At 40.7% G+C, this 27,865-nt stretch overlaps 1 protein-coding gene across 4 annotated transcripts in view; it reads left to right on the top strand.

The window, feature by feature from the left end:
• PCSK5 (proprotein convertase subtilisin/kexin type 5) overlaps window positions 1-27,865 on the top strand; it is a 458,607-nt gene that overhangs the window by 36,933 nt on the left and 393,809 nt on the right. For all 4 annotated transcript variants that reach the window (XM_066257063.1, XM_066257062.1, XM_066257065.1 and 1 more), the window contains exon 2: window positions 6,228-6,332. In XM_066257063.1, coding sequence (XP_066113160.1) covers window positions 6,228-6,332 — 105 coding nt within the window. The remainder of the gene's footprint in view (window positions 1-6,227; window positions 6,333-27,865) is intronic.

The raw sequence follows: 27,865 nt of genomic DNA, 5'->3' as shown, positions 1-27,865 counted from the left end.
TTTTTTTTGTATTTTTCTGAAGCTAAAAACCGGGAGAGACAGTCAGACAGACTCCCGCATGCGCCTGACCAGGATCCACCCGGCACGCCCACCAGGGGGCGATGCTCTGTCCCTCCGGGGGCGCTCTGCCGCGACCAGAGCCACTCTAGGGCCTGGGGCAGAGGCCAAGGAGCCATCCCCAGCACCCGGGCCATCTTTGCTCCAATGGAGCCTTGGCTGCGGGAGGGGAAGAGAGAGACAGAGAGGAAGGAGAGGGGGAGGGGTGGAGAAGCAAATGGGCGCTTCTCCTGTGTGCCCTGGCCGGGAATCGAACCCGGGCCTTCTACATGCCAGGCCGACGCTCTACCACTGAGCCAACTGGCCAGGGACACATAGCTTCTTATCAAGGGCAAAACCAGTATCAAATGCAGGTCTTCTGGCTCCTACCCTCTGCTCAGAAGTCAGTAACTCAGTTTTGACAAAAGAATCTAGGGACACAGGGAAGGTTCTCTCCCATTGCCAGGAAAAAAACAAAACCCTCCAATGATTGTTGTTGTTTTTTTTGAAATTACATGCACTATGGACTAATTTATTTGACTGGAGTTCTAATTTTCGGATCATGTGTAGTTGTCTCTGGAAGAATAAAGACATTGAGTCTCACCAGTCATTTACATCTTAGTATAAAGTAGCTTATTAAAAAAAGCCTTATCTAAGAACATGATTTGGTCAGAGAAGGGGTAGTGATAAGAAGAGTTTGGGTGCAAGGCTGAGAGGCTATCACAAAAGAAGAAATAGCACAAAAAACTTGACAGAATTGGAAATGAAAGATGAAATTCATTAACTTAGTATTGTGTGTAGAGGTGTGTTGTGAGGCAGGGAAGAGTATTTTTACATCATTGTACAGAAGAGGAGCTTAAGAGGACCAATAGAGAAGGAATTATTTTCCTTCCTTAATGTGGTATTAAGGAAAAGGTCAAGCTTTGATTTAGCTGCTATTGATTTTATACTTCATATATTCCTATGGTTCCTGATTTATTATCAAATGTCCCTAAGCTAGTTATATATTGTTCCTTGTTTAGTCCCTGTTGCTATTGCATAACATATAAACACAGTCATCTTTTGTTTTACATTACCCTGCAGGAGCTAGATGAATGCCTGCTTATAGATAATATTACTGCTCCGTTTTTATACACTGTCTTTCTTTTGAGTAACTCCCAACATGTAGTGACATTTTTCTTCTTAATGTTTATTAAATGACCTCAGCATGCTCCTCACTGCTGTTGAAAGAATATAAAAGACACAATTTTTACCAATGAGGGACATGCATATTAATAGATGAGAGACATAAACATGCATATATATATATATACATATATATATATTATAAAATCCTGGGAGGTGACAGATTATTTTGTTTGTAGGAGGTAGAATAATTGATCTGATGCACACTACTCCTTAGCTATTGTCTTGCAAAATAAAAGCAAAGATGTCTCAGCTTATAACCTTCAGAACTGCAAGCTTGGACAACCGGTATTTCAGTTAAGCCAGAAGAATTCAACTAGTTTTGCCAAAATTAACTTTGGTTTTGTGATACTTATTCTAGAGAATTTGAATCACATATAGCTCTAATATATGCAATTTTAGCAGTTCAAGGAATCTGATTTGCATATTATTCATTCAGCAGTCTTTTCTCTGAACCTACTGTGTGTGAAGCCATGTACTAGGAGCTGGGAACAAAGTGAACAAAACAGATTTGTCCCTGCTTTATTGGGGCATGCAATTAGGGACACAGACATTAAACAAATACTGTACTTGTGCTAATCAAAGTATATAGCTACAGTGATCTGTGAGGTGATTTAATAAAGGAACCTGACCTGGTCTGGGACGTTTTGAAGAATTCCTACTGGAGGCATAAAGGATGAGGAAGAGGAAGCAAGGTGGAGCCGGTAGATGTAGGAGAAGGTTCTGTAGGTAAAGGAAGCCACTGACACGACAGTCCAGTAACTGAAAGAGACAATGGCAGCTGGCGTTCAGAGCACTGGGAGCAGGTCTGATTTTAGAAGAGGTTGGAAAGGGAGGCTGGGCCAGATCATGCAGGGTCTGGAGGTCAGAGTAAGACGATGGTCTTTATTTAGTAGAGCGGTCTTTATCTCATTTGGTAGAGTGTAGAGATAGTTCCTGGCACAGCATAAATGTTGATATGGTATTATTCTGATTTACTTTTAAGAGTATATTAATAAGTAATAGGAAATGTTAACTATTGCTATTTATTTTAAGAGCAAAGGAAAGCCATAAAAGGATTTTAGCCAGGGATGTGACATGTGACATAGCTAAATTTTGTAACCTTATTTTGGCTACTGTGTAGAAAAGAGATGTGAGCGGGACGGTGGTGCAAATGGTTCTGAGAAGACGAGAAGCAAGTGTAGTCATCAAAGCAGATGTCACAACAGACATGTCCAGTAGCCTGTGGCCCACTGGTGCCTATAGCCCATGACTCAAGAGGTATATAACTTTGAGGATCTTTAAGTTGTACAAGATTGTGAAAATGCATAGCTAATTTTTCAGAAGGTCTAACCTATCCAGTTTTGGATATTCAAATCTACTACTTGGCATACTTTGGAAGGCACTCGGTATAGACTATTAAATAGCTTGTAGAATCAATCAGGAAGTCCAAGCTGAGGAATGAGGAAGCTACCCTCTGTTGTTTCTGTAGCTCTTTACAATCTCTTACCAGTTTACCAACAAAACAGAATGTGTAATTGGATGCCCAGAAAGCTAGCAACCAGACGCTAATAAGACCTATGCCACAACCACCATTAAACACATACATGCCTCCAAGAGCATGACACTGTAGTCTGCCTTTGATTGGTAAAACCTTAGTCATATTCAGAACCTTAGCTTCACTGAGTTTTGCTTTTTAGCTCTGTGTCATGGGAAGACTCACCAGAAGGATGTAGGAATGTCTCTTTTGAATCCATTTATAGGATGCACCATGAAACTTAACTAAATTCACCCTGACGCTAGACATTCAACAGAGATTTACATTTTACCACCTCCCAATATTAGCCTTGTATATTTGGGCACTTTCAGAGCCTCAGTAGCCTTCTATTATCAAATTGAAGGTAATGATAAGTATTTTCTATGGCTCTTGGGGCAATGAAGTTACATAAATATGATAACATGCAGAAGACCAGCAAGATGCTTGGGACAGGGTAGGCATTCGGTAAATGAGGCATCAATCATTGAATGTCATTCCACAGCTCCATAGAGGAAACAGAATCCCTGAGTGATGGAGAGACAGTAGAGTCTCCTGCTGTTGGGATTTAGCGGCCTGAATAGATGTGGCCTAGTGCCAGTTCTATAAATTTTGGGAGCATATTTGCCCCAGTAAAAGTGGGTAGGATTTTGTGTGTGCTCTGTCATTCATTTGTTTATTTCTTTCATCTCAATTAGTTTAATTTAAAAAATAATGCATGCATACAAACAAAAGAAAGTTCCTCTTTTCAGTTTCCCAGGTATTCTTCTGTGCATAGAAGCAAAATATCCTGTGCATAGAAGCAAAAATGTAATATAGATTCTTCCCTTTTTCTCTTATAAAACTTAGGTCGGATTACACCTTTGTTCTGCACCTATATTTATTTATTATTTACTCATAGCATTGGAGACCAATCCATCTTAGTTCGTGTAGATCTAGTCAACTATTGATGGCAACTAGGTTTTTTGCATTTAAAAGGTTAGTTACTGTTTATAATTTTACTGGTGTTACTACTTGTTCTCACACCTCTTGTCCCAGGTTATGCTCTTCACCAATCCTGTAAGCTGCATTTGTGCCTACATCCTTGCCAATAGCATGTCACTGACCCTTTTGACTTTTGCCAGTGAAATAAAGGAAGTAAAGAGGTGACACCAGGGTAGGCCAAGAGGAATCCTAACCAAAGAATAGGGGTGAGGGATTAACCAGAGATTGGAGGTGACATTTATAAGGGAAACGAGTAACCTTCTCACATTTAATTTGTATCAGCCAGTGACTCAACCAGGCAGTTCACCTGTTACTACATGCAGTCCTTATAACTCGACTAACTCATAAAAATTACTATTCCCTATTTGACTCTGATACCCAGTCTCTGTGCGCTATACCTGCTGTGTCCTTTTTATTTCACATTTTAGGAAACCGTGGCCGAAGGAATTTAAGTGATGTATCCAAGATTTCAGAGCAAGTTAAGTCAGGATAAGGGTTCTGTTTTCTATACACATTAGGGTTCCTATACACATTAGGTCAGGATTCCAGTGCCTACCAATGAGGCCACAAAGGAGATATTATTTTTATATATATATCTATATATATATATATATCTATATATATATATATATATATATATATCTTCGTTGTGTATTTCATCTATTAGTTTGAACTGAATAGTTAAGTTGAATGGACTCATTTCCTATAATCAAAGAGGTCCCACTTTGAGCGGACATGATCTTAAACACAGTGGCAGTTTTCACACTGGTGATAGGTTTAGGGTCAAGTTCTTCCTCAGTGAATCCAAGTTCCTTTTCACAAGAACTACTGTATTTTCCCAAGGAGTACTCCTGACAAAAACTACATGAGGTGAAAACTCTAAGCTTCTTAGGATTTTAAGATTTTCTTATAAAGGATTATACGCTCCCTTGACTTTGACTCTTAGTCTTCTGTAGTCTTAACATTGGCCTGCAAATCCCTCCTTGAAAGCCTCTTGGAGAATGGGGCTGGCATTGCTGCCCTCTTCCTCATTGTTTGCTGCTGTTTCATAACTTAGGATCACTGAGATGAGAGGTTTGAGCTGAGATTTCCTTGTCTTTGTTTTATATTTGTTTTCAGAGTCCAGGATCTTTTCCGTGTACATCTAGGCAGTTTCCACTTGAAGAAAAAAATGTGAGACTTCAGACCTTCAAATGTAATGAGGATTAGGGACATTGAATTAGTGCCTGAAGTCCCAGTGAGGAGATGACTCGTAAATGGCACAGACATTCGGCTGCTTGTCCTTATTGGAAGGGGTGGGCAATGACTGAGGTGGAAAGATGGGAATAAGAAATAAACCTTTTATCTGGAAAAATTAAGCTGGGCCAATGATGTTTTTTTTCTTCAGATAGGAAAGCCCAACTTTTGAATTGCCCCAATTGGAAAACATCCTGATGATGGTCATTTTCTAGGGCAAAACCATGGTGTTTTGGAGTAAGAGCCGCTATATATATTTGCCCAAAGCAAAGAAAGTGTCAGTGTCAAAGAAGGGAATATGAGAGCTACAGTGATCTTAGAAATTAACTAGCCCAAAGTCCAATTTTATAGAAATGGAAACTGAGAAATACTAAGTATATGTGGTTTAGCCAAGAAACCACCCCTGGTGAGTGTCAGCTGGACCTAGAACCAAGCTCTCCTGTCTTCGTTTGTTGTATTGTTCAGTTTCCATGGTGTGATCCACATTTTCTAATCTGCCAAGAGAGTATGATTGTTTGGGATTTTGTCCATTTGTTTTCCTAAAGTGGACAGGGGCTTACTTTCAAAGCTATCCTGAACAGAACTGTGTTTAACTAAAGAAGGGGTACACAAATAAGAAGACTAATGTGTAAAAGATAAAGTGGCTTGAACTGTTTTTACACAGGAAACTTAGTTGATTGGTAAGATGTATGATCTTTGTTTTGTTTTAGAAATTGCCATCCAACTTTTACTTTTGCAGTAAATGAAACACTGCTATGTATTTATACTGTCTACTGAAGTCAAGAAACAAACTGAGTAGTGTTTTCTTTGTGAACGATCAACTGCTTAGGACTTGTTTCAAATTAGTGTTATAAATAATCTAACAAGGTCCTTCATTGTACATTTCTCAGAGCAAACAGAATGCAATGTGTTTTTATAACCAGATAGCTATTTGAGTTTTTTCTCTTTCCTCACATTTGGATATAGATTGATATAGAATTACGTAAAATGCTGCATATAAATTAAACATTAAGAGGGAGATATGGAGAGGCTAAGCTGACCCATTATAATCTTCAGTTCCGCAGTCACTGCCTGAAGGACACTCCATTTCATATCACATGTCCCTCTTCTGGAAAGTGATCACCAAGGTTCAAGTAACATTTAAGCAGAGCAGGCAACTGCATAATTTATGGACCTTTTTTGTTGGTGTTTTTATTTTAATGAAAAACAGGAAAACAGAAGACTCTTCATAATTTAACTCTCTTTCTTTTGTTCTTTCCCTCCTGGCTTGCAGATTGGGGCCCTGAAGGACTATTACCACTTCTATCATAGCAGGACGATTAAAAGGTCAGTTCTCTCGAGCAGAGGAACGCACAGTTTCATTTCAATGGAACCAAAGGTAAGAAGAACCAGCTGGGTGGGGACCAACAGGCAAAGTCTCTGCATTTTTCATTGGTAATATCACACTAGGAACTGATGACCAGCATGGAGGCTCAAATTTCAAGAGCTGTCATACTATCCTTTGGTCCAATTGTCTTTGCTTCTATTTCAGACAAAAATAGGCAATGGCTTGATTTTTCCTGAAGTGTCATTATTATTCCAGTTGTAGAACAGCCAAGGGTATCAAAAGTATGGGTTCTCATGGAGAAATGAGAAGGAATGTGGGTGCAGGTGATAGAGATTGATTGAGAAGTGTGGAAGTATTAAGGATACCACACACTCTCTTACCTACTTGTTATTTAAGTCTGAGGCTCTGTCAGAACTCCATGAAGAGGATCTCTTCCAAAACCCTTAGGTCACAATGAATCCTCACAATTTCAGCTGGCATTGGTCAAAACATGCCGTTGGCAGCCTAAGAACTAGACCATGTCTGGGACAAGAGGGATGCTGAGCACAGCAGGGATAGGGACTGGCTCCTGCTCTTGGGGGCTCATCAGGTATCTTTCTTACACATTGTCCTTACTCCACATCCTTCTGGGCTTTACACACAACATATTCCCAGCAGAACCTGGACGGAGAAATGATATGTCCAAGTCTGCCCACTCCATTTTAGAGAAGTGGAACCGCTTTGAACTCGGGATAGGAAGCTGAAGATTATTAAGGAGAAATATACTAATAACTGGCAGCTGAAACTCTGAGTGTGAGTTAAACATCTGTTCTTATTAAGTTAGAGGAAGGGACTGACTGTGACAAAGAACTGTTGGGCCTCCCAGATTTGGCAGGTAAAGAGAAAGAGAGAGTAACGATACACCAACTTGCCCCAGTTCCCCTGCGGGCTCACTTTATTATTTACTGACTAGGAAGGGATATTTTTTCCCCATTATGATTTGGGTTTACCATATGAGCTTATTTTCAAATAAATTGGTGAATGAGTTCTTACCAATAAGCAAGCAATTCTACCTTCAGATTCATTGAAAATTGCATTCCTTTATTAAAGCAAAAGGTCCCTATTTGAATTCCTATGCCAGCCATACTTACAGGTCTGGAGTTCTGCCCTCTGTTATGTACCATGGTTCACCTTGTTTGATATATTTTCCTGAAATATTATCACATAGTATGTGAAATTGTATCTTGGTGGTGGAAAGAAAAAGCCCACTTGTCACAGATCCCAGTTTTCTCTGGGCTATACGAACTTCCCCTAACACTTAAACACCAGTGGTCTGTGGATTGTAATTTTTCCCCCTACATCTCTAGTCACAATTAAATGTTTTTGAAAAAGCAGTCTGTTATGATGTTCTTGAAATAGCTAAGCTTTTGAGGCAAAGTCATGTTTTTTTATCTGTTAAGTAACTTTTTTGAAGCTTCCTAGAACTTTAGTAATTAAAATGATTCCAATTTCAGACCTCTTGTGCATAGTCAATATAAATTTGAAAAACCAAGCCCTGGTTGGCTTAGGAAGAACAGAATGTAATGAAATATTGTGCTCATGATGAAGGACGGATTTACCGAATATGGAGCTATTCAATCTTTAAATTTATCTTGGGGGATCTTGGTCTATATTTCTTCTTATCTCAGGGCATTAAATAGCTTATACAGGATCCAACAGAGACCTCAGATGCTGGGACACATAGTACCTGGAATGTGTGCTCTTCCTCACCCAGTCCAAAGGAGCAGGGTAATTTCAGGCCAGCCCTAGCAGACATGTCAGTTTTCCTTCCTCTTCAATAAAAAAAAATATCCCAGGGAGGAACCATATCTTATGCCTCATTCTTTTTCCTCCTGCCCCTCAATTCATACCCACACATTTATACAAGAGGGCCACATTGTTACCATCTTTGCAGAAAGAGTACCACAGATTAGGGTTTGCCCACAGTTTCTTTCAAATATTTTTTAAGGCCTATTCATTCATTCATTGGCCGTATCTTGAGCACCTAGTATATGTCCAGTCCTATGTTATGCTTTGGACTTTTGGAGATATGGTGGTACCCTCGGGGAACTCACTGCAGGGCCTCCCACAGTAGCTGTCAGGGAAACCCCGGCCACTACAATGCTTCTCAGTGTTGGGGATGGGGGAGCAGAGGAGATGGGGTCCACTATATTCCTTCTCTCGCTCCAGCTCTCTCCTCAAAAAGCTCAGATCCAGTTAGGCAATTTTTTCTTTTTCTTTTTTTGAATAACTTTTTACTTACAGAGAAGTTGTGAAAATGTTACGAAGAATTCCTGTATATACTTTCCAGATTCCCCAAATGTAAACATTTACATTTTACCACATTTTCTTGATCATATTATCTCTCTTATATCTACACACACACACACACACGCACGCACACAAACATATATATGTATAGGTATAGATGTATGTAAGTTTTTTCCTGAAAATCTGGAAGCAAATTATAGACACAATGCCCCTTTAAATGTTTTATTGTATATTTACTAAATCCAAGGACATTCTTTATATAAATATAACCAGAAGTGCCGTAGTTAACATTCTGGTAAAAATCTGGATATTAATATCAATTCAATATTATAATATTATCTAATGAACAGATTTTATTCAAATTTTGCCAGTTATGTCTTTCCTACACCAGGATCACATTTAGGTTTCATCTTAAGTCCCCTGGTGGACTCTGTTATACTTCCTTCTGTTTTCTTTCTTTTTTTTTTCTTTCATGAACTAGAATGCCTTTGAAAATTATAGGTTAGTTATTTTGTAGAACATCTAATGTCCCCTTTGTGTACTCTGTTATACTTCCTTCTGTTTTTATTTTTTTTTTCTTCCATGAGCTAGAACGTCTTTGAAGATTACGGACTAGTTATTTTGTAGAACATGTAACCTGATGATTAGGTTCAGGTTTAGCAAGAACACCAGAGAAGTGCTGGGTTCTTCTCAGTAAATCAGATCAGGCAGAGCCTGATGTTGATCATCACTCATGATTTTCACTTTGACCACGAGGTTATGGTGGTGTCTGCCAATTTTCTCTCCTTTAAAATGATTATTTTCCCCTTCCTTATTCATAAGTGATTTGTAGGCAGATAGTTTGAGACAATGTAAATTTCCACAGGCTGGCTTAGTATTTTTCACTCCCAGCCCCATCTCACTGGGAATATAAAGCAAGTGTTGTGACAATTGGCTTTCTTAGGCAGGTTTCTCTTATTTTTTTAGTCTTGCAAGTGTGTGTGTGGTGGGTGAATTGTGTGACAGAGTGAAAGCACATTTGTGACTTGGGGTGAGGGGACCATGTAAATGGCTTGGTGGGAAAAAATGGTGATACATGGCGTTGTCATTGATGGCCATTTTCTCAAGAATTGGAAAACAGACACTACCCAGATCCTGGATTTCACTTACTGTAGTAAATTATATGGCTTCTTTCCCCCCCTCTCCTTTGCCTTTGTTTTTACTTAAAGAGTTCTAAAGAAGAAAATGCAAAAGTAACAGCATTGTAAGAACAACCGTCCTGGTGCCGGGAAAGTGCTGTGGTCAGTTGGGGCCCATGAGCCAGGAGAACAAGAATAGCCTGGTTCCTGTATATGAACATTACAGGATGGTTAGCTTTGGAAATGACAGAGCTTCACAGACTCCTGAGATAGTATCACTAGTATGGTAATAACAGTTTTGCAGAAAGCCTTGGTACAATTTACAGCAGTTGGACTAGTGAGTCTTACAATTTGATCTTTATTTTTAACTGACCAACTTTTCTCCAGGAGACCTGAGGTAAGGTCCAGAAACAATAGCCTTAAGTTAATATGCTTATAAGCTTCTTGTTCATCTGTTTAGAAATCTTGGCCAGCTCTGTGCCATTTTGGTCAAGGAGAGTGTTATTTGTAGAAGTGTTCTGGAATGGAACTTCTTTATATTGTAGCTCTTTAGCTATTCATGTAGGTATGGGTGGGTGTGGCGAAAATAATTTTCTTTCATTCTCCTTCTTACCTGGAGCAAAAAGTCCAGAATACTAAATTTCTTATCACAGTGGGCTTGAAAACAAAAAAGGCCCTGACCAGTTGGCTGAGTGTATAGAGCGTCAGCCTGGCAAGTGGATGTCCTAGGTTGATTCCTGGTCAGGACACACATGAAAAGCAACCATCTGCTTCTCTTTCCCTCCTCCTTTTCTCTCGCTCCTCCTTCTCTCTCTACCCCTCCTGCAGCTAGTAGTTCAGTTGATCCAAGCATCAGCCCTGAGCTCTGAGGATAGCTCAGTTGATTTGAGCATCGGCCCCAGAAGGGACCAGGGGGATTCTGCTCTGGGTGCATGCGGGAATCTGTCTTTTCTATATCCTCTCCTCTCACTTAACAAAACAAAGCCATTAACTGCTGTTAGACATCCATGTTCTATCCAAGGGGAGTTCATAAATATGACTTCTTTTGCTCATTAGATTTATCTTGATGTTTCTGGCTTCTCAACCTCTTATCTTTTCCAAAACATTTTCTGTCTTCAGAAACAGATCAGTGTATATACAAATCTAGGATAGAATCAAACACTGCTATGGGTCAGAGATGGACCCCTCTCCTATCTTGTCTCTTTTTAAAGTTCATCTTCAGTCAGCCCATCTTGTCACATGGATATGAATGGCTGTGTGTCTCCATTATGGAAGAACTGTTCGTGTAACATTATTTATTGCAGAATCATAGGCTCCTTAGAATTAGACTTAATTCTTTTGAATGCTGGAATACTCTCCATCATACGCCCAAGAGGAATTTTTTTCAAATCTGTTAAGCATGGCCAATGACAAAGTGTTTAGTATTAAACAAGGCAAATGGAGCTATAATTGAAGAGATTTAACTTGTTGAGTTATAATCTTCTTGCCTGTAACTTATACCTATTGGATCTACTTTTGCTCTCCAGGTTTATACATAACAGCTTTTTAAATATTTGCAGCCCTTTACTTATTCTCCTGGAACAGCAGTTGTCCCTCAGTACATGTGGCTCAGAATCAAGTGCAAAGCTTTCGCTCACAGAAATATTGCCGGTGTGTTAGATTTCTACATAAACCTTTTCCTCTGAAGAGAGCTTTAGAGAACATTTGTAGAATGACAAATGAAGGGATAAAGGATAAGGACAGGAGAAGAGAAATGAAGTAATTGGAGGTAGTTAGCAAGGTCAGATAAAATCAGACCTGTGAAAGAAGAAAGGGAAGTTCAAGTTCCTTACTAATCCATGTTGGTACCTATTATGCCAAAGATCTGATTTTCAGATGACTGGAGTTTCTCTTTTTGCCTCAAGAGGGAAGTACATGTGATGGACTAAGTTAGAGTACAGGAGGACTTCATTGTACATAACGGTCACATTCCTGAAAAGTCATACATATCCACTTCTTATCAATCAAATCCCATCCCCATGAATTCATGTTATAATTGCAGAATGATTTTATTCTCCACTGCTGATTGATCTGTAATTGACCCGTGGAGACAACCAACACATTAGTTACCTCTTTTTCTTAACCCTGAGATAATCCATTTATTAAGTTTACATATACCTGATCTATTAGGGGACCTTTGGAGGTAAAGAAACTCTATCTAGGTAGAAATATATGCTCAGAAGTGTCTGGGTTCAACCCTTCCTGGGGCCCGGGCATCAGTTGCAGTCGTGCCTTTTTATTAATAAGACTCCATTTGGCCTGATGCCGCTGCAAATTTTGTTTCACCCTAATTTCCTCTCACCCCACCTGCCCTCATTCCAGTTGGTGCTTCTAGTGGCTGCTTTCTGTAGCAGGTTAATTTTCTGCTCTTCGGTTTTATTGCGATAATAACTTCCTTGGTTTGACTTTGTTTTGTGAAGTGCAGTTTTTTTTTTTTTCATTTTTCTGAAGCTGGAAACGGAGAGACAGACAGACTCCCGCATGCGCCCGACCGGGATCCACCCGGCATGCCCACCAGGGGCGGTGCTCTGCCCCCCAGGGGGCGATGCTCTGCCCATCCTGGGCGTCGCCATATTGCGACCAGAGCCACTCTAGCGCCTGAGGCAGAGGCCACAGAGCCATGCCCAGCGCCCGGGCCATCTTTGCTCCAATGGAGCCTTGGCTGCGGGATGGGAAGAGAGAGACAGAGAGGAAAGCGCGGCGGAGGGGTGGAGAAGCAAATGGGCGCTTCTCCTATGTGCCCTGGCCGGGAATCGAACCCGGGTCCTCCGCACGCTAGGCCGACGCTCTACCGCTGAGCCAACCGGCCAGGGCCTGAAGTGCAGTTTTATAATGTAACATTCCAGGTTTGTGCTCCTGCAGCCTGTGGGATGACCCTGGGTGTGCTGAGGTGGACTGAGAGAGGCTGTGTTCCCTCAGGCAGGTACCTGAGGCTTTGTGTTCTTACCTATGTCCTAACCAGGTGGTTGTCCATTTGCACCTCAGCATCTCACCAGAAAATTAGTTACCAGATCTCTTGAATTTTCTTGAGCTCTTCTGGAAGCAATGTGGGCTTGGATCTGATGATTGGCAGAAAGAACATGGACATGGTGGCCCAGGGGCATCATGGGGGTCTCTCTTGTTCTAGGCTACTTTCTTTATGACCTTTCTACCAGCTATCAAATATGACTATTATAATTTTCTGGCTCCAGCTTTTGATAGCGTTTCTGCACCTTTGAAAACCCCACTAGAACGCATATCTCCCGGGTGAATCATTTTGGCCCTAAGTTTGCGACCTTTGATATATTTATGGTGGTGAGATAGCTAGGAGTGTGGGAGAGGCAGGCAGAGGTGTGTGGGTGCAGAGTCCACCAGGTTCTGCACCCTCCTTATGTTCTGTCTTGTTTCCAATCTCCCAGGTGTCTGGATGGTCAGAAACCAGAGAGTCAATTTGTATGCTACTGGGTTATCAGATGGGAAAGTTTGGGTCACCACTCAAATCCCTGATAGTCAGGAGTGAATTAAAAAAAACACACACACACACAAAAGCTCAGCTCCTTTGGAAAGGTTGCCAAAGCTTTATTAGAGAGCACTTGGCAGTACTTCACCTTCAAAGGTTATAAACTCACATGCCTTCAGTGGGAGTGGAGATGACAAAACTGAGTGAGATGAGCCAGATATAAAATCACTGTGCACACAGGAGAGTGTGGAACTCTTGGTGTGTGTGAGGGAACAGATGCCACTCAGCTGTACCTGCTGTTGTCCTATTGGCCCGGTGTTGCTAATTCAAAAGAAGCGGCACATCCCACAGCCATGGCTCAAGTGGTTTGATCACATAGGCCCCAGGTGCTGAGGATGGCTCCGTGGACCCTCTGCCTCAGGCGCTAAATATAGCTCGATTGCAAGCATGGCCCCAGATGGGCAGAGCATCAGCCTCAGACAAGGGTTGCCAGGTGGATCCCAATTGGGGTGCATGTGGCAGTCTGTATCTCCCTTCCTCTCAACTTGGAAAAGAAAAAAAAAAAAAAAGAACCAGCACATCTGGATTTTTACTTCGTATTTCCCAACTTTAAATGTTGGCAAAGAACTTAAATGTTTGAAAATATTTGTGTATAGCAAAGAAAACATATCTGAGCCACATCCCAATTTGTGACCCCTTGAGGTGGCTGTGTGAGGAGAAAGGGAGGAAGAAACGAAATGGTATTAGCATTTTCATAACTGCTTTGGTCTCACCCTCACCTCATGTTAGCTTTAGTTCTCTTCGTCATGCCCCACTGAGTGGCTCAGATGTGATCTCTCTTTGTGTCTTAGTCTCTCAATTGAAATGCAGATATCTTGTAGGCATAAATAATAGGCTTAGGTCATTTAAGTTCTGAAGCAAAAGCTGCTGTGGGTGAAGACAAAATGGAGGAGCTCATTCTAGTTTTTTTGTGTGTGTTTTGTCCTGTTTTCCACTGACACCTATTACTGCACTGAGAGAAACAGTGCTAACAGCAAATGAAGGTTGGAGAAAACAGGATAAGTCAGAGAACAAATGGCAAATAGAGTGATGGCCACATGAAAACAAAAAGAGGGATTTGATGGGGGGCGGAGGAGATTATGAATTTTTATGTTACTTTAGCCACTTGAAGGAAAGGTTCTAAGTGTAAAGGCTTTGGTGTGTTTGTTTTTATTTTTATTTTTTAGTTTCTATACTATTACTAAGGTGTCAGATTCTAAAAATGTCAGTATTAGATCTAGAAAATGTAGGATAGTGACAACACTAAATTTTTAGATAGGTTTTTGTCTTAGTTTGGATTACTTATAACAATACCACAGAGTGGTTTATAAACAATAGAAGTTTATTTCTCGTAATTTTAGAGGTTTGGAAGTCCAAGAGCAGGCGCTGGCAGATTTGGTATCCAGTGAGGGTCTGCTTCCTAGTTTATAGATGACCATTTTCATGCTTCAACTTCATGTGGCAGAGGAAGCAAGGAAGCTCTCCGGAAACTCATTTATAAGGACACTAATCCCATTCATGAGGGCCTCACCCTCATGACCTAATCACCTCCAAAGTCCCACCTTCTACTACATCCCTTTGGGGATTAGGTTTCAATTTATGAATTTTGGGGGAATACAAACATTCAGTATATAGCAGATCTTAAGAAGGGAAGTTTGAAACCACAGGTCCTATTGAGCGTTTAGGGAAATTAGAATAAAGGAAGTAAGCAAACGTAGGGGATAAGTGAAACAGCAGGAAAAAAAAAACAAAGAACAAAACAGCAATAACAACAAAATCCAAAGCCATGTTAATTGTCTTGATTTGAAGAGAAATTATACTGATTGATGTATTTATTATAATGACTGCAAGAGTAAATAAGAAATCCAATTAAAAATCACTATTGAAAAGGCCTGATTTTTTAATTAATAGTGTTTGTGAGTTTATTTTTCTCCTATGCTCAATTCTCCCATGCACGTCAATCAATTCTTACAACATAAAAGGAAGTAATATGGTGCAGCAGAAAAAAACCTTTGGATTTTGGTTGCTGCTGCGATCTCTGTAGGTTGAGCACTTAAGTGCTCTGTCCATCCAGTCTTCCTCCATTCAAAGACTCATCATTGTTCATGCATGTGCTTAGAGCGATATATGGTATAATATAGAATAATTAATTATATATATGTAAAGTTCAAAAGTATAGGGTAAATCCTTATAATAAAATAATAATTGGCTATTAAAATTACGTTATAAATCTAGACATACCTAATAGAAATGTTTCTAAAATAATATGTAAAGTTAAAAAAGCAATATAAAAATGAACATATATGATGTGTTCCCATTTATGTTAAAAAAAAATAGACCTGTGTGTGTGATTGTGTGCAGGTTAGGTTTAGAAGGATACACAAGTACATTTAAAATTTTTAATTGCATTTCACACTGTATGATTTAAAAAAATCTAGTTATAGTAAAACTGCTTTATCCAGTGGATATCTCTCTGTTCTCACCTGACTCTCCCTTTTATTTGACATGGTGACCCATCATTTGATCCTTCTTGAAAAATGACTCTCAATTTCTTGAGACCACTTTCTTCCAGTTCCTGTTTCTTGTCTCTCATGTACCTTCTGTCTTCGTTGATGTTACCTCCTCCATTTCACCTATAAATTTTGAAGAGCCCAGGGCTCACCTTTATGCTGGTATCCTTGGTTTAAATCTGTATCTCCTTTTCTTGTGCATCTGGCATCTCCAACCAGATATCTAGGAAGCATCTATAGTATAATATGACATATACTAGAGTACTTTTAATTCTTACTCATCACCATCGTCCTCAAGTCTTTTCCTTCCTGGTAAGTGGTACTATGATTTATCCAATTTCTCAAGCCAAAATTAGAGCAATCTATTCTTGATTCTTACCATTTTCCTCATTTCTCTGCCTAGAACCATCGAGAGATCCTGTTTGGGTTCACCACAAAGTTTATATTAATGCTGTGAATCTGTGAACTTTCCTGTCCCGCTCTGCCACCAGCCTGGCTGATCCCCATTGACTGTGGCCTGGACCACAGCAACTGCCTGCACTTGCACTCCTGTCCTTGCACAGCTGCTCTCCACACAGAATAAGCTTCTTAAGATCTAAAAAGATCCAATCTTTCAATGACTTTCCATTGACTTTAAAATAAAATCCAGGCCCTGGCCGGTTGGCTCAGCAGTAGAGCGTCGGCCTGGCGTGCGGGGCACCTGGGTTCGATTCCTGGCCAGGGCACATAGGAGAAGCGCCCATTTGCTTCTCCACCCCCCCCTCCTCCTCTCTGTCTCTCTCTTCCCCTCCTGCAGCCAAGGCTCCATTGGAGCAAAGATGGCCCGGGCGCTGGGGATGGCTCCTTGTCCTCTACCCCAGGCGCTAGAGTGGCTCTGGTCGTGGCAGAGCAACGCCCCCTGGTGGGCAGAGTGTCGCCCCTGGTGGGCGTGCCGGGTGGATGCTGGTCAGGCGCATGCGGGAGTCTGTCTGACTGTCTCTCCCCGTTTCCAGCTTCAGAAAAATACAAAAAGAAAAAAAATAAAATAAAATCCAGTTTTTTTTGTTCTTTAATGATATTCCAGGGCCTCTTTCTATCTACCTGATTTAGTCTTTGAGATTTCTCCATTTTGCTTATTTCACTCGGCCACACTGACTTCTTTCTAACTCTTGAAACACTAAGTTCTTTCCCATGTTCTCTTTGCCTGGAATATACTTACTTTGGGTTTTGGATGAATATTTTCTCATCTTTCACATATCAAAGCAAATGTCACCTCCTTCAAAGAACCGTTCACAGACACCTTTGCTAAAATAGAACCTTCATCCTATCTGCCCAGCTACTACTAACTTAACATGTTAATTTTATCTCTGTTGCCTATCTGAATCCAAAATCATATTGGTTCTTTATTCAATTGTTACTGGTTTTCCCCTTCCAGGATATAAACTCGTTAGGGTCAAGAGCCTCATGCATCTCCTTAACTATGGCATTTCCTTGATTTTGAATAATATCTGAGGCATAGAAGCCCTTCAGTAGAAGAATGAATTAATTGATAAATAAATGAATGGTATTTTAAAATTATATTTTACAGGAAAATAAATGATGACAGCAATAATAAACCTAGTGACTGTAATTTTCTCTTAATCCCCTTAGAACTTAAATCATTTTGTGGTGATATCCCCAGTACTGTCTCATGTCAGGGCAGACACGGGAGCAGCCAGCTGGAGAGACTCTGTGTGATAAAATGACAGAGGCATTTGCTGGATTGAATATTTGGATTCTGGTCTCAGCTTTACTGCACACTCCAAGTTCCTATTAGCATGTCACTCCTCATTGGGCTTATTTCACTTGTAAAATCATGGAGCAGATGAACTCTTTTCTAATGTTCATTCCAATCCATTAATTACCATCTTGAACCAATGTCACTTGTGATTTTACGGTTGGTCCACATTGCCCATCAGCTTTGCCCTTTTTATATTCTTTATGCTAGTGTCTCCAAACTTCTTTCTTATACCTTTCTGCCCCAAACTTAGAATATTTCTTAACACATCCAGTTTTCCTTCTAGACATTCTTTTGCATGAAAGAGCTGATTTTGCAATTAGACTTGAGATTAACCTGGTCAGTCTTGACACAGATACACACTACCTTTTCAGCAATACACACGAGGAATGAGGAGTCTGGTAATGAGCTTAGTAATTATTACTGATGTTCATGGACTCTAGAAGGTAGTTCTGAAAAGCAAAAAAAAAAAAAAAAATGCACTTAATACTTAAGTTGTTCGAAGGAATGAAATACTCTGTGTGGCTTTTGGAGAAACAGAATCCCTTCTACAAAGACAGAAACAAAAGAACAAGTTTTAAAAAGCCTGGTTATGGAAATCAGCATATAGGAATATAGTAGGAGGGTGGTGGAGATGGAGAGTTGGAGATGGAGATAAAACAGGCCAAAAAATGAAATCGGAGGGCATCAAGGATGGACACAAGTAATGCGAGTTTTGGGTGGATATGTAGATTTTTTTTAACATTGGCAAAACTAAACTAGGATTTTCTATATGAGTTTGTCAAGCCTGGGCTGCCATCCCCTCATCCCCCCCAAAAGTACAAAAGAGCAACTAAGTGAGCAGGTGAGTAACCAGACTGCGTCCTTGGGGCACCTTTGCTAGGCCCCGGCTCCAGGGCCGTCTCTGCTCCAGATGGAATGTTATAATAATATCCCTTAAGGTGTGGACATGCTTCACAGACATATTCCTTGGACCACCCAGAAGCCCTTTTTCTACTCAGCTATCCACAGAGAGGAAAGGATGAAAGTGGAGACTTCTTGGAAGACTGGGAAAAATGGACTAATTTAATTTTTTAAGAATTTTATTTAGAAAATTAAATTTAACAGGATGCCATTGATCAATAAGAGTACATAGGTTCATTTCTTAATGCAGGGAAAACTGAGGTAGGAGGAGAGAGAGATCTGGAGTTCAATAATTCCTTTGTTTGCTTTCCCCATGGATAGTTTTGAGAGCTTACTGCATGCAACGCACTAAGCTAGACCTGAGAGAAAACTGCAAAAGCAGACCTGGTCGTGGCCCACATGGAGCTTACCATCTAGTCACATCTAAAGTGTAGGCCTGAAGCATGCCCCCTCCCTTGGTTTCTCAGCGTCAGTTTCTATGTGTGTTCTGTGATGTTCAGTTGGCTCTGACTCCTGGAGACCCTGTGAATGAGTGATGGCCCCGGTCGCCTGTCCTCAGCAGCCCTGCTCATTCCCATAGATTTATGACTGTGGCTTCATTTATGGAGTCAGTCCATCTCATATTGGGTTCTGTTGCCCTCTGTCTTCCCAGCATCATTGTCTCTTCCCAAGATCCCTGCCTTCTCAAGTTGTGCCCGAAGTAGGAGAAGCTTTAGTTTTGTTGTTTTGCCTTGAACATGTTTCAGGTTTAATTTGCTCAGGGACCCCCTTGCGCGTGTTTCTGGCTGTCCACAGTCTCTGTAGAGCTCTCTTCCAACACTGTATTTCGTGTGAATCCATTTTTTTTTTTTCAGCCTTCTTCACTGTCCAATATTCACATCTCTATATAGTGGCTGGAAATATGAGGTGTGGATGACCTTAGCCTTGGTCTCTAATGACACATCCTTAAACCTGGTAATCTTCCTTATTCATCTATTGCTGCCCTTCCAAGTGTCAGCTTCTCTTGATTTCTTGGCTGCCGTCTCCATTGGAATTGGTAACTGAACCAAGGTAAGCAAAATCTTTACATTTCGGTGTCTTTATTGATAATGAAATTTTATGCTCATACCCAATGGTGGCAACACTATAAAGCCAAGATCCTTGGAGGTATCTATTAAAATCTTTTAAAAAAGTTTTTCACTAACATATCTCAACTGTATTGGCATACCTAGGGCAGCCAGATGAAAGAACACAATTTTAGTATGAACAGGTCTCAAATATTATATAGGACATAGTTATAAAACATTATTTGTTTTTTATATGAAATACAAATTTAACTGAGTATCCTGTGTTATTGGTAAGTCTGGCAACTGTAATTTATACTTAAATAATTTTGAGATTAGATTTAGGATAAAACATACCAATACTAAGACATTGGTATAAATGGTGAGGCATAGTTGAGACTGACCAAGATCCCTGTATCCCATGAAAATAGTAAGTCAGGACATTTCCCATGTTACCTGTACCAGGAAGATTTCTTTGAAAACATCAACAGAATAAAGGAAACTGTATGGAATAATTACCACTTATTTTATCATATATGTATGTTAGGACATTTAGGTTTCTTCCTCCTCCTCCTCTTCCTCTTCTTTCTCTTCCTCCTCTCCCTCTTTCTCCTCCTCTCCCTCCTCCTCTTCCTCCTGTTCCTTTTCTTCTTCCTCCTCCTCCTCCTCTTCTTCCTCCTCCTCCTCTTCTTCCTCCTCCTCCTCTTCTCCCTCCTCCTCCTCCTGTTCCTTTTCTTCTTCTTCATCCTCCTCCTCTCCTTCCTTCTCCTCCTCTTCCTCCTCCTCTTCTTCTTCCTCCTTCTCCTCTTTCTCCTCTTCCTCTTCTCCCTCTCCCTCCTCCTCTTCTTCCTCCTCTCCCTCCTCCTCTTCCTCCTCCTCTCCCTCCTCTTCCTCCTCCTCTCCCTCCTCCTCTTCCTCCTCTCCCTCCTCCTCTCCCTCCTCCTCTCTCTCCTCCTCTCCCTCCTCCTCCTCTTCCTTCTCCTCCTCCTCTTCCTCCTCCTCCTGCTCTTCATCTCCTGTTCCTTTTCTTCTTCTTCATCCTCTTCCTCTTCTTCTTCTTCATCCTCTTCCTCTTCTTCCTCCTCCTCCTCTCCCTCCTCCTTTTCCTCCTCCTCTCCCTCCTCCTCTTCCTCCTCCTCTTCCTCCTCCTCTTCCTCCTACTCTTCCTCCTCCTCTTCCTCCTCCTCTCCCTCCTCCTCTCCCTCTTCCTCCTCTTCCTCCTCCTCCTGCTCTTCATCTCCTGTTCCTTTTCTTCTTCTTCATCCTCTTCCTCTTCTTCCTCCTCTTCCTCCTCCTCCTCTCCTTCCTTCTCCTCCTCTTCCTCCTCCTCTTCTTCTTCCTCCTTCTCTTCTTTCTCCTCTTCCTCTTCTCCCTCTCCCTCCTCCTCTTCTTCCTCCTCTCCCTCCTCCTCTTCCTCCTCCTCTCCCTCCTCTTCCTCCTCCTCTCCCTCCTCCTCTTCCTTCTCCTCTTTCTCCTCTCCCTCCTCCTCTCCCTCCTCCTCTCTCTCCTCCTCTCCCTCCTCCTCCTCTTCCTTCTCCTCCTCCTCTTCCTTCTCCTCCTCCTCTCCCTCTCCCTCCTCCTCTCCCTCTCCCTCCTCCTCTTCCTTCTCCTCTTCCTCCTCTCCCTCCTCCTCTCCCTCCTCCTCTCTCTCCTCCTCTCCCTCCTCCTCTCTCTCCTCCTCTCTCTCCTCCTCCTCTTCCTTCTCCTCCTCCTCTCCCTCTCCCTCCTCCTCTTCCTCCTCCTCTTCCTCCTCCTCTCCCTCCTCCTTTTCCTCCTCCTCTCCCTCCTCCTCTTCCTCCTCCTCTTCCTCTTCCTCTCCCTCCTCCTCTTCCTCCTCTTCCTGATCTTCCTCCTCTTCCTTCTCTTTCTCTTTATTCTGCTACTCCTCCTTCTCTTCCTCTTCCTTCTCTTTCTCTTCATCTGCCTCTTTTTTATTGAATTCTAGTTGACTATAATATTATATTAGTTTCAGCTGTACAACATGATTCAGTATTTGTATACCTTGCAAAATGATCACCACAATAAGTCTAGTTAATGTCTATCACCATACATATTACAATATATTTCTTGTGAGATATATAGTCTTTTTGTTGAGATATATAGTCTTTTAAGATCTACTCTCTTAGAAGCTTTTAAATGTATAATATAGTATTATAAACTATAGTCTACATGCTATAGTTTATATAAACCATGCTCTACAGACACAGTCCTGACCCTTAAACCTCTATAATAGGGTGTGTGTGTTTTTGAGGGGTGTGGGGGGGTACTACAGCTAACCCAGGAGCTGCCACAATAAGGACATTTTAAATGAAAGCATCTGTTTAGCAGTCTTCTGATCAGTGGTCAGCTTTCAGATTGTATGCTTATAGGCAAAGCAACATAATTTGAAGATCTGTAGATTTTGGAGCTGTTATAAGCAGTACTCCTTTGCAGGAGAAAGTTCCAACTCCACAGACATAAGTTCTAACCAGTAGTTAGTATTAACTGATGGGAACAGGGTCAGAAGTCCAGCCTGGCACCAAATCTAAGACGGCTGAATTACCCCAGAGGGCAAAGGCTCCATGTATCGACCCCAGTGCAGATAATGAGATGAATCACCAGTACATAAAGTGGGCTTTTTCCAGTTCCATGACTACTGCTCAGACCTTGGGGAACATTGAGATGACATCATGGGAAACAGAACTTAGACAGTTTTCCCTGTGCACCGGTTCCAGCACCTGCACTCTGCATTAACACTGACAGGAACTGGGGAGCCATTTTGTGAGGGTCGGCTTCTGTCATCAGCAGATAAGTGGAGCCTATGTGCAGCCTTCTGTGTCTTAATTCAAGTTTGTGGTTGAGCAAACTCTATGAAGTGACAGGCATAGCTCTGTGTTTGTGGAATAATTTAGAAGCTTCTAATCTGAATAATATGTGAAATGACTAGAAAAGGATAGTCATAGGAAAAATGATATCTTGGGTCTCTTTAAGACTTAATTACATATTTTTTATTAAATATTTTAAACCTTTATTGTATTATGTATACATTTCAATTAGAATTGATTTTTCCCAGCATTTCATTAAAATAGTTTTCAAACATCCAGCAGAATTTAGGAATTTAAAATAAACACTACAGTATTTACCCATCCTAGGTCCCAACATGAACATTTACATAATTCCTGTATTACATACTTATAAACCTAGCCGTCTTTATCCAGCTATAGTTCACCTAGTTTTCTGATGCATCTCAAAGTAAATTGCAGACAGCAGCGCATTCATCAGCATGTATGTCATTAATATGTTTGTTTACAGGGTTTTTTAAATGTAAAATTTACATATAGTAAAACTCACAAGTATCAAGTCTATAGTCTTTGAGTTTTGACAAATGCCAACACATGTGTAACCTGGATCCCTTTCAAGATATAGATCGTTCCCATCACCCCACAAAGTTCCCTCCAGCCCCTTCCCAGTCAGTTCTCTTCCCCACTGCCCAGAGGTAACCACCGTTTTATTTTTTCTGCCCTAAATTAGTTTTAAAGGGCTTAGTTTTTTACTTAAGGTATAATTTACATAGAGTAAAATTGCTCCTTTGTGGTGTACGGTTCTGTTAGTCTTAATAAATGTATACAATTGTGTAACCATCACCACCATTGAGATATAGAACAATTTCATCACCACTAAACATTCTCAGCTTCTGTATAGTTTGCCACTCCCTCATCACCGTCTGGCAACCACTGATCTTCTGTCCTTATAGTTTTGCCTTTTCTAGAATGTTCTATGAATGGAATCACATAGTATGTAGCCTATGTGTCTGAATTCTTTCACTTAACATAATGTATTTGGGATTTCATCCATGAGGTCATGTGTGTCAGTAGCTAGTTGCTTTTTATTGCTGAATGGTGTTCTCTTGGTATGGACATATCTTAGTTTGTCTATTCCCAGTTGAAGGATATTTGGCTTATATCTAGTTTTGGTGATTATGAGTGAAGCTGCTATAAAGTGAATGGAATATGTTTTTTAGTCTGCTGGAAGGTGTATGTTAACTATTCATCTTTTGGTGTGTTTATTTGTAAATTCTCAGTCTGTTACAAGACAGATGCATGATCAGGGGCAGCTAGAAGTGTGAGCTCTATGGTTTGGAAGAAAATCGTTTAGCTATTTCACTACTATGAAATTTGTAGCTTATAAATCTAGATTGTCAGTATGCATCACAGTACATTTTGCATTTTGACTATAGCAACCTGAGAAAAATATCATTAACTGAATTTCATAGTCTAAAACGTCTGTCTCATGGGTGATTTTGTTTTCAAGTGGATTTGTATACTTTCCTTACGTGGGTAGGACAGATGTTTAGTTTCCTAGTATCATCTCAGAAGCTAGTATGTGTAATCAGTGGTGGGAGTGAAATAATTAAACAACTGGTTCTCTGCCCTAATGACCATTTTAAGTATAAAAAAATGATATTCCGTAAGGTAGTTTATTATTTCATGCATTTAATACTTAAATAAGAACAATAAAAGAGGTACACAAAACTAGATTATAAGAAAGAGTTTTAAAATATTAATGAAAAAGTAGCCTGACCTGTGGTGGTGTAGTGGATAAAGCGTTGACTTAGAATGATGGGGTCGCCATTTCGACACTCTGGGCTTGCCTGGTCAAGGCACATATGGGAGCTGATGCTTCCTGCTTCTCTCCCCATCTTCTCTCTCTCTCTCTCTCCCCTCTTTAAGATGAATAAATAAAATCTTAAAAAATATTAATTAAGACCTGAAAAAAACCCAATAAAACTGTTATTTAAGATATTTCCATATTGCTTCTTGATTGGTGTCCTCACTTGCAATTTTTTTTTTCACCTATGGATGGAATGAACATGATTACTATGGGTACTTTGAATACGCTGTTGTGCAGATGAATGTTAGAAAAGAGTAAGGAATGTAAATTTGTGATTTCCACGTTGTCAGCTGCCCAGGCGCCCACCTTAGTGAGAGCCCTGATTACAAGTGCCATTTTAACAACCAGTTCGCTGAACTCAACAAAAAATTAGGTATCGGTTCTGCTGAATGGGTGCAAACGAGCTGAATCCTACCACTGTGCATAATCCGCCCTTCTTTTCTGAGCACCACGGGTAAAGATTTGATGATGAGGAAGCAACAAAAGTGAGATGGGGGAAAGGAGTATGGTAGAGGGGAAGGCTCCCAGCAACAGTAACAGGTCACCAATAAATATTTCATCGGGTTGCTATATGGCAGTGGTTACATCAGGTCAAGTTGCTTAACAGCAAATCAGGCTGATGCAGGGTTTAGTTAGCTAGAAACTGATGAGGGTGAATTTCACTGTGGGATTGTGCTTTTGTTTTGACCAGAGATCAGTGCCAAATGTAAGAAGCCACTGCCAGGTGCCTACTAGGATGAAACCTGCTTGTCTCTTCTTGCTTCTTGCATTTTCCATGAAGGCAGAAACAGTTTTGTACTTTTATTTACAGGCATGCAGGTATGTATGTGCGCATTGTGTGCAATTAAAATTGTGTTAGAGATAGCAAAAAAAAAAATACTTGCTTTATGCATTTACTCAATTATTCAACAGAATGTATTAAGCATCTATCAAATCTTCACCCTTTTGAAACTGTAGTTAGAATACTCAAAACTTAGTAAAAGAAAAAAATGTGATTTTGTCACTATTATATGAATCAAGGGCAGCCCCAGTAAGGTCCTGTGGTGTAAGTTTCCTTCCCTTCTTTGAGCTAAGAATAGAGAGGGAAACGCTATTATAGAAAACCCTGTATTTAGCATTGCCCCGGAAGATATTAAACTGATAAACTTGAAATAGGAATAAAAGGCCATCTGAATAGGTTAATAATTGGTAGTTGTGTGGCTGAACAGTACATGGAAACATAGAAACCAAGTGATTTTGCAACATACCTGGTGTTTTGTTTCTAGAAACAGGCCTATTTTTGTTCCTATACCAAATTTGTACACGGTTTCTGAGATAGTCATCAGGGAAGCATTTATCTTTTTAGGTACATTATTGTTCCAATGAGGTTCATTCGTCTCTTTAACACTCAAGCAACATCAATAATCTATCTTCTTGTTTGTAAACCTTGATGCTGCTTATAAATTTATGAGCACACAAGTTGGTTAATGAACCTCCTGGGAGGGAGGGTAAGTGCATCCTTGACTGTCTTCCTCCCCCACTCCTGTGTTAGAGGACGCTGATGAAGCACCTAGGAAAACACTCTGATCCTTTATCCTTATTACAAGGATAGCTTTGTGACGGAGTTATTGAGTTACAGTGCCTTGGCTTCTTTCAAGATCAAATTTACTCATAATTGCAGCTGTTACAATGGCAATTTGTTACATTTAAAATGCTTGCTCTCCAGAACTCACTATTAAATGAGAGGGAAGTGGGAGTTTGGCTGCACTGGTCAAGTGGACTTAGACCTCAGGAAAACTGAAGGGAAGTGCATGCATCCCCATGGAAGCTCCCAACAGCTAAATCAATACAGCCCATGGGGAACCTGGTCTGAAAAGCTGCCCTCCTCTTTCACTCTAGGGCTCTCTCGACTGGAGACTAGGTCTGTACAGCACTTGCCAGGGAGAAAGGAAAATTGGAACAAAGCATATCAATTTTACTTAGTGGTGATTGCCCACACATCTCAGAAAGGCTATCTATTTGCATATTCTCTCTGAAGTATGAAGCCTCCCTTCCTCCCTCCCTCTCACCCTTTCTCCCTGTTTCCTTCCTCCCTCCCGTCCTCTCTCCCCCTTCCTAGTGGGTTAGCCTTACCTATGGTGGCGCAGTGGATAAAGTATCAACCTGGAGTGCTGAGGTCACTGGTTCGAATCCCTGGGCTTGCTTAGTCATGGCACATACAGGAAGCAACTATTATGAGTAGATGCTTCCTGCTTCTCCCCCCTCTTTCTCACTCTCCCTCTCTTTCTCTTTCTTTCCCCTCGCTCCAAAAATCAATAAATAAAATCTAAAACAACAACAACAACAAAAAAACAGTGGGTTGGAAATGTTTTTTAAGTTCTACGCTAAATATTGACGGCATCCTAATAAACTTCCATTGTATGGTTCCCACAGGGTCCCCAAATTTTTACACAGGGGGCCAGTTCACTGTCCCTCTGAAGACGACCCACTTCTTTTTAGGAAACAAACCAAAGAGTCTAGGTAGCTTCGCCAAAGAGCTTGCTGTTCTCGCTGTACCATGCTCTCATGTGTGTTTATTTTTCTTCTTTCTGACAAAGATAAAAGTAGGAGGTTGAAAAGTAGCAATTAAGAAAGATTAACATTTAGGCTGGAACTTTCAGGCATGGCTGAAAAATCAACTTCCCTTCTCCCACTCTTTAAATCCCCTCTCACCAATACACATACTTTAAAGTCATTTTTAATGACTTAAGTAATTCTAAATAGCTTAAAACATTTAAACTTTAGTTTTAAACTGTAGCTTATAACTGACTCCATTATTACATACTTAACTGGAGCCAGGGTACTACTGCTGCTACTAAAAATGAGAATAAAAATCATAACAGATACTTCTTGCATGTTTATTATGTGACAAGGCCCTGCTTTGTATATATAAACTCAGTGTTTTTCAACCTTTTCTTTCATCATTGTTCCCCCATAGAGAAAATTAAATCAAATCAATTTAAATTTAATTTTTCCATAGCAACAAAAATTAAATACTAAGGAATATGTTTTTGTCAGACAGGCTGTGTGTGTGTGTGTGTGTGTGTGTGTGTGTGTGTGTGTGAGAGAGAGATAGAGACAGAGAAAGACAGAGAGAGGGACAGACAGACAGGAGGGAGATGAGAAGCATCAATTCTTCATTGCGGCACCTTAGTTGTTCATTGATTGCTTTCTCCTATGTGCCATGACCAGGGGGCTACAGCAGACCAAGTGATTCCTTGCTCAAGCCAGCAATCATGGACTCAAACTGGTGAGCCTTGCTCAAACCAGATGAGCTTGCGCTCAAGCTGGCAACCTTGGGGTTTCAAACCTGGGTCCTTCGTATCCCAGTCCGATGCTCTATCCACTGCGCCACCACCTGGTCAGCTTCAGACGCTTAAGCTTTGAAGGGACGCAAATTATACTAATGTCTAAGATTATTTTCACCCTCCAAGATGGTATCATTCTTGTTGAGAATGCATACACTAACTCAGATCATCTGATCTGAAAACCCTGTTAGGTACTATTATTAGTGTGCCCTTTTAACAGATAAGAAAACAAAGACCCTGAGAGGTTAAGTAGCTTGCTCAAGGCATTAGATAGTAGCTAAAGCTTCCAAGCTGTACCCTCTTCACCACTGCACAATATTGCCTCTAACTCTTGAGTCATTCATAATGGTGGCTGCCTATCAACACATATCCAGAGTGGCACTGTGTCCCACTTGCCTTGTTTGTTAACTCCTCATTAACATACATTTGAAGTTCTGGCCTTGGCATTCTTTGTAATCATGAGTATTTGATT

The sequence above is a fragment of the Saccopteryx bilineata genome, chromosome 2 (genome assembly GCF_036850765.1).
Source record: "Saccopteryx bilineata isolate mSacBil1 chromosome 2, mSacBil1_pri_phased_curated, whole genome shotgun sequence".
NCBI lineage: Eukaryota > Metazoa > Chordata > Mammalia > Chiroptera > Emballonuridae > Saccopteryx > Saccopteryx bilineata.
The sequence above is the reverse complement of the archived record's forward strand: the minus strand, read 5'-3'. Positions and strand labels throughout refer to the sequence as shown.